The sequence below is a fragment of the Myxocyprinus asiaticus genome, chromosome 33 (genome assembly GCF_019703515.2).
Source record: "Myxocyprinus asiaticus isolate MX2 ecotype Aquarium Trade chromosome 33, UBuf_Myxa_2, whole genome shotgun sequence".
NCBI classification, from domain to species: Eukaryota; Metazoa; Chordata; class Actinopteri; order Cypriniformes; family Catostomidae; genus Myxocyprinus; species Myxocyprinus asiaticus.
The window spans coordinates 34475988-34490266 of NC_059376.1; the positions used below are offsets into that span (position 1 = coordinate 34475988).

Here is a 14279-nt window from a genome sequence, read left to right on the forward strand (position 1 = left end):
GAATTTTACCACTGAAAAAATTACATAAATCAGCTTTAAGAGCTACTCTGACAATAAAACATTAGCCAGTGCAGCGTTATTAAATAGTAAGTGGTACAGTCCAGAACTAAAATTGAATTATAAATAAGCCACATATTGAAATTCAGAGCTGGGTCCTCAAATTTACATAGTAATTAGAGACGTGCTCATGCTGCCTTGAGTGTCAGGGCATAACTTTAAAAAAGATCAAATAATATCTCCAGTTTCATCTCCACTTATTTCTTTGCATGTCTTTTATCTTTCATGATAAAAAAACAAAAAAATTTCAGCTTTTATTTTTTGAGTCACCACCTTGATTCTCTTTGACAGTTGCACTGTTGGGCTATCTTCATTTCAAAGAGACTTATGGAAAGCATAACAGTAAATGCACTTACCCCACAATCGAAGCAGTTGAAAGAGGAGTGGAAATAGAGTCTGGGCCCCAGTCCATACATCTTCAGAAACATCTCAGTGAGAAACAAGCCCAGAAACAGAAACTCTGCATAGTCTGCAGCAGAAAGGAACAGCTTGAATGTTACATTAGCCTGCTGATAATTAACGCTGCAAAATATAATTCTTATAATCAGTATTTTTGTCTTTTTTTCCAGAAAAATATATATAAATATGATATGATTGAAAATGTGCACAAAAATCTCTTTTAAATAAAATCAATTTTACTGCCAGATGAAAGCTGTACACATTGCGCTGGGCACTTTTTGTGAATTAAGCACAATGTCTAATAAGCTTAATTTACATAAAAAAGAGGCGTGTTTGTGTGGAAAGGAATAACAATGACTTAATTTAAATACTCAAGATGCAGTGCTGATTGCACCGGATTAAACTATATTGCAGGTGGTTAGTGAATAAGATGCAGGTTATTGCGCTGAAATGGTTCTCAAGTAAATGCATCTTGTTTCAAGGACGTTTAGATATGTTTACTGGAAAACAAGACAAAAATAGTAAGAAAATAATATTTACAATGCATTATCACTCCGACAGCAAAAGTATTTAAAGAAAATAAATGATAATTTTGCTCATGGTCTTACAGAGGAGGCTAGACAGCCATGGAGGCTGTTTGTGATGTACGATGGCTACACAGAGAGTGTTGAGGGCCACCAGACTCAGAACAATCCAGTAGAAGGTGTGAGTCTTCACCATACGGCGAACGGAGATACGCAGCATGCGTTCCTTCCGACGGAAATAGGAAGTTGGTCCTCTTTTAGTGCTGCGTATGCTGGCTCTGTTCAAAGGCATCCCTGATGAACAAAATAAATATTTATAGGAAAGCAAAACAACTTGAAACAGCTGTTCAGGGGAAAATCTCAAGAAATCGACCAGAAACAAGCCCTGGCCTAATTTCACTCCAAAAGAAAAAAAAGCATGTTTTAAGATCATTAAGACTTTTTGCATTGTGACAACATTTATGCATAAAAAATACTATATAACAGTAATGACAATGGAATTACAAAGAATCTCAAATGTCCAGACACATTACAATAACTGGGGGGTGGGGGCTCTGAATCTGGGATTAATTGTGACCTGGACTATGTTTTTTTTCATCCACTCACATACTTCCTGAATGCAAGTTCTCATCTGATATCACTTATGAGGAAAGCTGAGGTTCACTGCCTTTCAGCTCTGTATTTAGGATGATTTCAGCTCCATGTGAATTTGTACATTTTCATATATAGTACATCCATTAGGGTAAATCTGAACTGCCTTCAGGGTCAATGCATCATCTGAACAGGTTTCAAAGGAAATGAAGGTGGGCTGCTAGAAGAAGCAACTCACCTATAGATGAGATGTCTGCATACTGCTCCTCTGGAGCTTTCCGGCCATCATCTACCCCTCTTCTTTTTATGGTGGTGGCCCTTTTCAGCACTGAGAACAGATACATCAATATTTCTTATTATTCTAAATGAAATAAATCAACAAATTAAGAAACTAAAATCTAGAAGAAATAAATCATATAGAACTGAGTGACCACACTCTCACATTGAGCATTCCAATTTCTCCTTTTCATTGTAATACCAGTGATCCGTCTCTGCTTAACTGTCTCTGATTCAAGCCCAAGACACCCACAAATGTCAAACCTCATATCCAAGGTCCACAGTTAGGTCTCAGTCTCTCCTGACCTCCTAAAGATTGTTTGCATTTGTGGCCAGTTTTTTAAGTCAATCATCTATGATGATCGTAGACTTTAGGGCTGCACGATATATAAAATTTATCTAAATATCACAAATGTACATATAACGATATGTACTTCGCAAGGACTTGCAATAACGGAATGATTTTAATACTGTAACGTTCAAGGTGACACAGATACCAGAGAATAGACTGGGTGTGCAATTGTCTCTTGGTGTGTGTGTGTGCATGCAGTGTGCATAGGCACTGACTCGAATGATGGAGTGTGTCACATTTTGTGCATATGTAACTTTAACCGGCACTGTCCAGTGCTTTCACTCTGCGTGTGTGTGCAGATAATAATTAGACCAGAATTCATTCATAATTTTTCAAAATAAAAGTCCCAAATTGAATGAACTAATTTTGAAATTGATACGCATATGAATTAGTGTAGATATCCAACAATATGGTGAAATTAATGTCATTTTCATATGCTTTAAAAAAAAAAAAAAAAAAATAGAAGACAAATTTGAGTATCTGCTACATAGCTAATGGTAAAACTGTAAATTTTATACGCAGTCAATATGCTGTTTGGAACAAAAGACAACTACACTATATTGCCAAAAGTATTTGCTCACCTGCCTTTAGACGCATATGAACTTAAGTGACATCCCATTCTTAATCCATAGGGTTTAATATGACATCGGCCCACCCTTTGCAGCTATAACAGCTTCAACTATTCTGAGAAGGCTTTCCACAAGGTTTAGGAGTGTGTTTATGGGAATTTTTGACCATTCTTCCAGAAGCGCATTTGTGAGGTCAGACACTGATGTTGGACGAGAAGGCCTGGCTCACAGTCTTCGCTCAAATTCATCCCAAAGGTGCTCTATCGGGTTGAGGTCAGGACTCTGTGCAGGCCAGTCAAGTTCTTCCACACCAAACTCGCTCATCCATGTCTTTATGGACCTTGCTTTGTGCACTGGTGTGCAGTCATGTTGGAACAGGAAGGGGCCATCCCCAAACTGTTCCCACAAAGTTGGGAGCATGGAATTGTCCAAAATCTCTTGGTATGCTGAAGCATTCAGAGTTCCTTTCACTGGAACTAAGGGGCCAAGCCCAGCTCCTGAAAAACAACCATACACCATAATCCCTCCTCCACCAAACTTCACAGTTGGCACAATGCAGTCAGACAAGTACCGTTCTCCTGGTAACCGCCAAACCCAGACTCGTCCATCAGATTGCCAGATGGAGAAGCGTGATTTGTCACTCCAGAGAACGCGTCTCCACTGCTCTAAAGTCCAGTGGCGGCGTGCTTTACACCACTGCATCCGACGCTTTGCATTGCACTTGGTGATGTATGGCTTGGATGCAGCTGCTCGGCCATGGAAACCCATTCCATGAAGCTCTCTACGCACTGTTCTTGAGCTAATCTGAAGGCCACATGAACTTTGGAGGTCTGTAGCGATTGACTCTGCAGAAAGTTGGCGACCTCTGCGCACTATGCGCCTCAGCATCCGCTGATCACGCTCTGTCATTTTACGTGGCCTACCACTTCGTGGCTGAGTTGCTGTCATTCCCAATCGCTTCCACTTTGTTATAATACCACTGACAGTTGACTGTGGAATATTTAGTAGTGAGGAAATTTCACGACTGGACTTGTTGCACAGGTGGCATCCTATCACAGTACCACGCTGGAATTCACTGAGCTCCTGAGAGCGGCCCATTCTTTCACAAATGTTTGTAGAAGCAGTCTGCATGCCTAGGTGCTTCATTTTATACACCTGTGGCCATGGAAGTGATTGGAACACCTGAATTCAATTATTTGGATGGGTGAGCGAATACTTTTGGCAATATAGTGTATGTTTGTGATCTCTGGGATAGATGTTTTTTTTTTTTTTATTCTAATAAACTCGCATTTTCCAACATCTTATTGCATATCACATTTTTCCTGCATATTGTGCAGCCCTAGCAGACTTATATGAGAACTGCACATAGCAGTGACATATTAATGTGATTTTACCAGGGTCACTGCCTGTTTTCCATTTAGATGGCCTCTGGGAAGCTGTCAATCAATCAAAAACCCCTTGTTTGGGAAAACCTGTCTCCTTGTACTGGGTTTGGGTGTTATACAGAAGGTTATCGCTTCACAGATGCACACTGAGCAGGATCATGTTCTGTTTATTATGACATCTGTCTATTGAATATATAATCCCTGTGCTGCTTTATGAGACCTTTTAATCACAATATTTATCTAAATAATGTGAAATACACAAGAAAACGCTACTGAATAAATGATGAAATCTGGAACAGAGAGAGTGCATATTTACTAGGAGGTTCAAAATAAACACACAACATTAACCCTTGCATAATAAAAAATATACACATGCATCTCACAATATACGTGGGAAAAGCAGAGGGAAAACAACAGAGGTCAAACATCTCACCATCTAATGCAGACGGTCCAGAATTCTTGCTCTCCTCGGCAAGCATAACCTCCTCTGAAAAATAAAAATCGCAATAAAATTTTGACAAGTTACATACAGATTTACAACAGCAAAGAGAGGCTGATATACTGAATGATGTTCACTGCAATTAAATTATTTTCTTAATTAGTGTTTTTGTCTTTTTTTCCCCCAACAAACTAAAATAGCCAACACACTCTCATGGCGAAATCGTCAGGATTCGTACGACTTTTCTAAATTTGGCGAATTCATATGATATCGTGCGACTGCACTCGTTTGAATTCCTACGACTTTCACTACAGCCATTGACGTCGCTAGACATCGTTTCCATCTAATACGTGACAATTACTTGCTTCTGTCACACACAACAGCTTCCTATCATGTTAACACACTACTAATGATTGGTTAGGTTTAGATAAGGGGTTTGGGTTAGGGCATAATATTAATAAGTATGTTCTTAACACCTCGTGCACGAAACTCACACTTCCGCATTACACATACGGGAATTTGCACGTGATGAAGTCGTACAAGTTTATGCGAACAACATCGTGCGAGACCATATGAAACAGCCATCTCGTAAATTATGTACGACTTTTCATGAGATCGGGTTGGAAATAGCAAATAGTTTTTGTTTCTTGTTTAAGCATTCAAACTCACTGAATTTTGTAACATTTGTGCATAAAGCAAGAAAAACTATTTGCCAGTGGTGTGAGAAAAATTCAAATCAAGATATATTCTCTTAAAGTCTTATTATCTTATACAATTTTACTTCTCCAAAAATATCTTGTTTTAAGGATGTTTTGATCTTTTTTACAGGGAAACACAAAAATACTGATTGCACTTTTGTTCTGCTGGAAAATGGGGCGACGCTGTGGCACAGCAGTGTGTTTTGACAGATTTGATTTACTTTGTTTGTTTTGCATGGTGTATTTGTGACAGATGCCCTTGTTGTATGTAGGTGTACCTGCACGGTCGATCCAGGCCCGATACCCATTCAGCTCCCTCTCGATCTGCTGCTGTCTCCTGAGTTTCATGAAGGCTCTTCGGTTTTCAACTCGCTCTCTCTCTTTAGCAAACTCCCTACAGGAGCCAACAACAAACAATTACCCACACAGAGAGGGACCATAGGGATGGGAACGCATTTCATTTATAAACTGTTTCACCTGCAGAGTAAAACAAGAGTGAGATAGGTCTACAATTCAATTTGCATACTAACTGTCCTAAATACTATTAAAGATCGCGACCGAGAAATGAACCAAGCCAGACTTGCTTTTATTTTTTTATCACATGACATTATGCAACAATACTGGCATATGGTCTACATACTCAAAAGTATATATTTGCTGTCACAAGTGATGTACTTTTTAGTGTGCAGAAGTATGTGAAGGGTCAGTGGACAAAGAGAGAAAATAAAAAGAGAAATGTTTATAATCTGTGGGTTGAGACAGCGACAAGGTAAGTGAGTGTGTAGTAACTTAATCCACCCCTTGTCTCTAAAGATAAAGATTTCACATTAACCTCTGATAAAACTCATTACCCTCGGCCGGCTCAAACATCAGGTTAGATGTAGTGTCAACTTACGTTAGAGACCACACTGGCAAATAGTACTCACCCTGACAGGACTCCTAATACCAGATTCAACACAAAGAAAGAGCCAATTATTATTAGAGGGATGAAGTAGAGCCAATTCCATGTAGGGCCTAAGGCATCGTTGGTCTGTATAAACACAAAAAAGGAAGTACATATTTCTTAAGCATTATTACTAACATAGGGTAACTATAGTGTGTCTGTAATTGAAATTAAAGCAAATCATAGGCTACATTAAGGTCTTATTTTGCAGTAGAGCTAATTATCAGCACTGATTTACAGATTAAACTGTCCTAACCAGACGCAATGCAATAAAGCAATAAGCAATAAAACATATTGTTGATCGCTTGGTTTTCATTTCTCTGGTGTTGCGCCAGGTAATATTGAATTGCACTTTTATTGGTACAAAATCCCAGTCCTCATAACTGTATGCTAAACGTTAAATATATTCTGAGTGGCTGTAACTGTGCCATGTCACACAGCAGTTTTGCGTTAAGAGTGGACAGAAAAATTAATTTTTGGTGGAATCTTATCACATTGTGTCTGGTTAGGACACAGTGTTAGATTTTATTTGGATACACAAGGTTTTGATTCAGTTTCATTACAATTTACGAATCAAATAGATTTTTTTTAATATTTTAGTAACAATGTCAATTTTGCTTAGATATGAAAAATTCTTAAATGTTGGTGGAACATTGGTGCATTATTAAAATATTAATCTTTAACACAAACGAAAGGGGCCTAAATAATTAAATTCAGTTACTTTTTTATCTTTAATGTAAATCTTTACATATCCACTGAAAAAAGGCACAGATCTTGAGATTTTAAGAATCGATATTGAGTTGTTCAAGTGAAGATCATATGGAATTAGAAAATTATTATTTTACAGTCCTTCTTTGTAGTATTTTTAAACTACGTAACATTTGTAAGTAGTTCAACATCTACTAAATCCCCAGGTTGCAGGAGTGTCTGAAAACGAGAAATAGTACATTCAAATGTGTAGAGGTTGTTGTGATTCAGAATCTAGTTTCAAACTAAACCCGCCCTTGTAAACCAGCTGGTGACAAGTCAGTGGGGTGCTTCTCTGCCATGTAAAGGGTGTGAACATTGTGTGGGCAGGCAGTATCATCGACCAGCTGAGAGGGAGTTCCCTGGACCCTGGATGAGTGTGAAAAACACCTCTTACTGGGTCCTCATGACTCACATCAACATGCATGACAGCATATGATGGACCTAAAACAGAATTGACATTGATGACCCTGCTTGATCTGGATGTTTTTCCTTCAGGAAATAAATGCATTACTGTAAAATAATTTAAATGATCTGTTCTTTGTTTTGATGTAGCAGACAAATTAAAATCAAATCTATAAAAAATGAAAGCTCTTTAAAAGCAGGGATGCCACACCTTTTGACTAATGAATTTCCTTGAATTTTTTCAGTCTTCAAAAAGTGTAGAACTGCTGCCCTCAAGACAGTGAGCTGATACAGAAACTCACGTTATAGAGTACTGTTGTCCAGCCTTCCATGGTGATGCACTGGAAGACGGTAAGTACAGAAAACAGGATGTTATCAAACTGGGTGATGCCATCGTTGGGTCCGGTCCAGTTGTCAGAGCATTTATATTTATTTGGACACTTTCTGACCCCACACGGGTATTCAGAATCAGATGAGTCCACTGTCTCATTGTCTGCAGAAGAGAGAGACCCAGATAAAATGACTTTCCACCCTTCATTTCACAAATAATTTTTCTTATGCAGAGTTTTGTCTTGTTTTGTCCAGCACAAATATCAAAATATCCTTAAAACCAGATGCATTTAATTGAGAAGCAAAATAAATTAAGAAATATCACAAAATGTGGTGATATGTATGCTTAAAACAAGAAAAAAAGATTAATATTACATTTGTTTTCCCTTTGAATAATGTTTGTTGTTCTTAACTGATTTGCAAATATTATTTTTTTTTTTTTTTGTGAAAACAGTGCATATTTAAACTCTTGTAAAAAAAAAAAAAAAAAAAAAAAAAAAAAAAGCGTAAACCACTACATTTTGTCTAATTTCTCTTAAAATAATACTTAATATCTTTTGTCAGTTTTCTTTTAAAGTCAATGAATCTTGTTTTAGGAATGTTTAGATTTTTCTACTAGAAAACAAGACAAAATACTGAGAAAACTTTTTTTTGAAGTATTTTCTTGCAAATACTTTCTTATGCTTTCACCAAAGTGTCTTTGCAATTAACTCACAAAGATGTTCTAAATATAACTTAGAGTGTGTGATATTTCTTACCACTGATGTTACGTTCAGCTTCACAGTGGCTGTGGAGTTTCCCACTGTAGAACTCCAGTCCAATGATGGCAAACATGAGAATGGCAAAAAACAGCAGCAGACCAATCTGTAGCAGTGGCACCATCGCCTTCATTATAGATTTAAGAACTATTTGTAGACCTGATAACACACACACACAGACACACAAATATTCTATTTATTACCTGTGACTAACGTAATAACAACCACATGCATAACTAACAACAGCACGTCCCAACCAGGCCAACGTTCCAAAGTAACTTGACTTTTCTTGCTGCCATGAAATTGCATGCCAAAATTAAAGCCAATCAGACAATATTTGATGTTTAATATACAGGGTTATGGAGTAGAAATGTAGTCATGGTTGGACAGTCCAAAAATTCTGATTACTGTAAACAAGATTTATTGCTTGTTACTGTATCTCATCAAATTAGGACTGCATATAGTGTAATAGTTCTTCTTTTCAATGAAATAACACAATACATTTTCAACTTTTTCATATGGATACATAAACATACTAGGAATTCCTGAAACCAGTTTGAGGGGCCGTAGTACTCTCACAGCTCTCAGTGTGCGCAGGTCTAATGAAATATTCATGTGGGCTCCTGCTGTAGCCAGAATCCTGATAAGAAAATAGAAACAAAAAACAAATTAAGCCTACAAATGTTAATGAAACTAAACCAATGAGAATTTCGCAAAACAATTAGCAGAATTCAGCACAAATACAGTATGATAATGACCATGCGTCATAAACTATGCCATCCTTGTCATTAGTGATACAGTAATCGTCACTATAGTAATGCCTGATAACAAAGTGTAATACTGTAAGTTAAAGGTTAGTAATTAGAAAGCATGCACTCCTAAATGAGGTAATCTTTCTCTGTGACTGACAGCCAGCACACTTTCTAATAAGGGTCATTTCAGATTCACAGCTTCCTTCTAAGAGCAGGTAACGTTCATCAGGCATGACCACTGAGTCATCTGTGTTTTATTCCTGTGCGGTCACACATAGTGCTAGTGCCACAACACACACATGTTGGTGCAGCTATCATTATGAGGACTCTCCATAGACATAATGATTTTTATACTGTACAAACTATAGATTCTATCCCCTAACCCTAACCTCACAAAAAACTACTAGAAATGTCCTCATAAACCACATTTATAGCATAATACCCTTGTAATTACCAGTTTGTAACCTAAAAAAACATCCTCGTAAACCACTTAAACATGCCCACACACACACAAACACACACATAGAAGCACACAACTTTAATATATGGAGAAAGAATCCTGATATTTCATTTTTGCCATAAGTGACAATAATAAAAAATCCAGTTGGAACAGATGTGACACTCAAAACTTAGTTACATCAGAGCCTCCTTATGAATTTGTGTGTGTGTGTGTTTGCATTTCAATAGGCAGTCGGAAAACAGGCAGGAGAGAGGCACCGTACGAATGAATGAATGAATGAACATTACACATATATAGCGCTTCTCTGATCCTTCATTCAAAGCGCTTTACATAGTGAACAGGGGACTCTCCTCAACCCCCACCAGTGTGCAGCATTCACCTGGATGATGCGACGGCAGCCATAGTGCGCCAGTACTCTCACCACACTCCAGCTATTGGTGGAGGAGAGAGAGTAGAGCCAATTCATGGAAGGGGATTATTAGGAGGCCATAACTGATAAGGGCCAATGGGGGAATTGGGCCAGGACACCGGGGTTACACCCCTACTCTTTACAAGAAGTGCCCTGAGATTTTTAACGACCAGATAGAGTCAGGACCTCAGTTTAACCAGGCTCAACCTTGCTTAGCTTCTGTGTGCAACCAGTCTAGAGCTTAAGGGTGATCTGGCAAGTCTTAGTAAGTCACAGTAGTGTTAGGGCTGGGTAAAATTATAGATTTTCCAATTAATCACAATCTTCTTTTGAATGATCCCAATACTGATTCTTAAAGTCCCAAGATCAATTATTTACTTTAAATATCTGTTAACAACTGAACTGCATAATTTGGCTCCTATTGTCGTCTTAGATCACCGATCTAAGAAAAATACCTCTATAGGAAAAGTTAGCCTAAATAATTTTTTTTATCTTAAGTGAATAACTACTTAAATCATGGTCTGTTCCTCATACAAAGGACTTGTATAGCATCAGAAGTTCTGGAATACAGCGCACAAGTTGTATAGCTACTTTTATGGTACTTTTATGGTGCGTCTATGTCCTAATTGGAGCTTGACAGCCGTTGGTCACAGTCTATTGTAGTTGTATGGGAAAGAAGATAGTGAACATCCTTCATAACATCCTCTGTGTTCCTCAAAAGAAACAAACTAATTTGGTTTGGAACAACATGAGCGTGAGAAAATGGTGACATAATTTTCATTTTTAGGTGAACTATTCCTTTAAGAGCCTAGCTCAACACCACAATGATGAAACAACTAGATATTGCTCACAGTAATTCTAGTTCCTGGGCAAAACTTTGCACTAGCAGTCAAAATTTTAATCTAGGTGAGCAGCATCCTAAAAGGCCAGCCAGAAAATGACATTGCAATAATCTGATATGAGTATTGTTGGTGTGATTAGAATGAAAAGGACCCCTCTTCTATCAGACGAAACCCATATAGAGCATGGCTCATTATAAAATGCAAATGTTGTCCTTTATTTGTTGTGCCACCTAACAGGAATCAGGAACTAATTTGAGATGTAGTACGCCACACTCAGAGGGAAATAAGTGGAGCCGTCTTTAGTGAGCAAGCAAGGTTTTTGTTGGCAGCATTCGGTTTCTGGCAGCTACCCACTGGATGCCATATGTTTATAACCTGGGATGAAGCATGTGAAAACTGAAACACTGGATTCTCTCTTTGGCAGTAAAGCAGAGCCCAGTTCACCTGGCTCTCCTGTTGTTGTCTAATAAAACTCCACCCCCTTCTACCCCACTGTGATGAGAGAGACTGCCAAAGAAAAGTGTGTGTACATGTATGTGTGTGAACAGGCAGACACACAGATAGTAAGTTAGATGAGAGTGATAGAGTGACTTTCATCACACAGCATGTTGCTTCAGCAGAAGCCACCAGAAATTCATGTCCGATCATGGTTCCCAAAACTTTAATTCAACAGATGTTTGTGTGAACTAGGGCAGGGAATTGCCACAGACCTCTCGATTCCATATTACAAAAATATTTAGTTGCCGATTCGATGTGTATTGCGATTCGGTATGTTTTGTGATTTGATGTTATATTTAGCTTTGTTAACTCCCTTTTTTTTAAAAGAAAGAAATGACTATTAAAGAACAGTTGTGTCTGACATGACATTTGTTTCATTTGTTTTGTACAGAATTTGCAGGTAAAAGGTAGGAATGTGCTAAACTACCAATTTTAATAATCGACTAGTGCATTATCTGATCTATTATTCGACTAGTCAGTGTAAAGGAACCTTTGTACTATATTATTACACTGCAAAAAATTGGTATATTTTGGTATTAATTGGTATTTTTGTCTTGCTTTCCAGCAAAAATATCTAAACAGCCTTATATTTTTAATTGGCAAGCAAAATGGCATAAGATATATATGTAGTCTTGTTTTTATAGAAATCTGACACAATTAAGTGAACTTGATGCTTAAAACAAGAAAAAGAAAAAAAAAAAAACTCTGCCAATGGGGTCCTGCCTTGCTCTCTCTATTATTGTGACAACACCTCTTTAACAGGGTACTTTAACTAATGGATATTCAACAAATAAATAGGCTAAATAACTATAACATCTTATCACACATAACTGTAAAAAGAAAAGTAACAAACAAGAAAAGCTCTAATACAGAGTGGCACAAAATCGTTTATGCCCGTTCCAGGGACACGATGAAGCGCTTCAGTGTACCAGGAGTGCTTGGAGTCACAAAACAATCACTCCTCACTCAGCTTTCAAAAGTGCAGAACTGTTATTATTTTAATATTACAGTGACTTGACATAGATCACGGCCTCCGACAGTTTGACCAGCCTTTTTACTGCTAAATTAATGTTTTATGGTAGTGTCAGACAGAATCTGCAGAATGACTTCTGACAAATACTTTACAAAACACATCACAAATAAACCTGTGGATTATGCATAGCAACAGGAACATTACCCACAGCAGAGGATTTGAGGTCTGACAGTGAACAAGCGCCACTTTGACAGTTCTGACAGTTACAGATCGCTTTATATCAAATCATTTGGATAGGCTATAAATGGGGAAATCAAATATCCACCGCTCCTTTTGCCATGATGACTCCGATAGATTGCTAAATATTGCTTTGATCTGTGACATGTTTCAAGTGTACTGCATCTATAACCAACATTTGTGAAGGGATCATTTTGGATTGTAATGATAATCATAATCATTTATCATTTCATATTGCTGCGTTGCTCAGGGTGTACCCCAAACAGTTGCTAGAGGGTGGCATGAGGGGTTTAAATTATCACTTTCTAGATAAACTTGAAGTTCCATATATTGATTTTTAGATAAGCTTCTAGAGAGACTTGGCTAAAAAGTATTCACCAACTTCATTGTTTTTTACTATTATTTATTTTCTTTATTTTTTTCTCCCCTTTTCTCCCCAATCTGGTATGCCCAATTCCCAATGCGCTCTAAATCCTCATGGTGGCGTAGTGACTCACCTCAATCCAGGTGGCGGAGGATGAATCTCAGTTGCCTCCACGTCTGAGACAGTCAATCCTCGCATCTTATCACATTGTTGAGCGCGTTACCGCGGAGACATAGCGCGTGTAGAGGCTTCACGCTATTCTCCGCAGCATCCACGCACAACTCATCATATGCCCCACCGAGAGAGAGAACCACATTATAGTGACCACGAGGAGGTTACCCCAGGTGACTCTACCCTCACTAGCAACCGGGCCAATCTGGTTGCTTAGGAGACCTGGCTGGAGTCACTCAGCACACCTTGGATTCGAACTTGTGACTCCAGGTGTGGTAGTCAGTTTCTTTACACGCTGAGCTACCCAGGCCCACTTACTATTATTTCTGAACATCTTGGTTATTTTAAAAAATATATATATATATTATATATATATATTATAATTTATTTTAAATTTACACTGTTGACTACTTGAACTGCTTTTTTTGTGCATTTTTATAGCACACCTATCTTTTCTATAATATATAGAACTTTGATTTCTCAAACCAGGCTGCCGTGAATCCTGATGTTATTTGAATCACGTTGAAGTTACTTTTTAGTTGAGTACATTTAAAAGTTGAAAAATCAACTTGAATCATCCTTAAATTGAAAAAAAAAAAAAAAAAAGAGGATTATTTATTTTTTATTTTTTATTTTTTTGCCATATGGTCCAGCCTTAATGTGAACTACAGGTAATATCAAAGTCTTTGGTTAGTATAAATGGTGCTATCAGCAAAAGACCGCAGGCTTCAGATAGTACCAAAATGATTATAAATCGATTTTTAAAAACCTTGTGAATAACAATTGATACTCATTAATGGAACAGTTCACTGCAAAATAAAAGTTCTGTCATCATTAACTCAAACTCATGATGTTCAAACCTGTATGACTTTCTTCCATTCGGCACAAAAGGAGATGTTAGGCAGAATATTAGGGACTGACAACCTCAATCACCATTCACTTTCATTGTATGGGATAAAAAAAGAAAAAAGAGCAGCATGAAAATACTTCAAAACTTTGCCTCTTGTGTTCCACAGAAGAAAGAAAGTCATCCGAGTTTAGAACAAGTGAGTAAATGGTTAACCCTTTAATTTCACAAGAGATATCTGACCAAATTATTT

At 37.6% G+C, this 14279-nt stretch overlaps 1 protein-coding gene across 1 annotated transcript in view; it reads right to left on the bottom strand.

The window, feature by feature from the left end:
- The window catches only part of LOC127424478 (voltage-dependent R-type calcium channel subunit alpha-1E-like), a 171280-nt gene that overhangs the window by 58806 nt on the left and 98195 nt on the right, over positions 1 to 14279 (bottom strand). The window contains exons 5-13 of the mRNA XM_051669745.1: positions 9010 to 9113; positions 8474 to 8632; positions 7688 to 7878; positions 6217 to 6320; positions 5569 to 5684; positions 4587 to 4640; positions 1810 to 1899; positions 1065 to 1274; positions 414 to 526 (exon numbers count right to left, since the gene is read on the bottom strand). Of these exons, the coding sequence (XP_051525705.1) occupies positions 414 to 526; positions 1065 to 1274; positions 1810 to 1899; positions 4587 to 4640; positions 5569 to 5684; positions 6217 to 6320; positions 7688 to 7878; positions 8474 to 8632; positions 9010 to 9113 (1141 nt within the window). The remainder of the gene's footprint in view (positions 1 to 413; positions 527 to 1064; positions 1275 to 1809; positions 1900 to 4586; positions 4641 to 5568; positions 5685 to 6216; positions 6321 to 7687; positions 7879 to 8473; positions 8633 to 9009; positions 9114 to 14279) is intronic.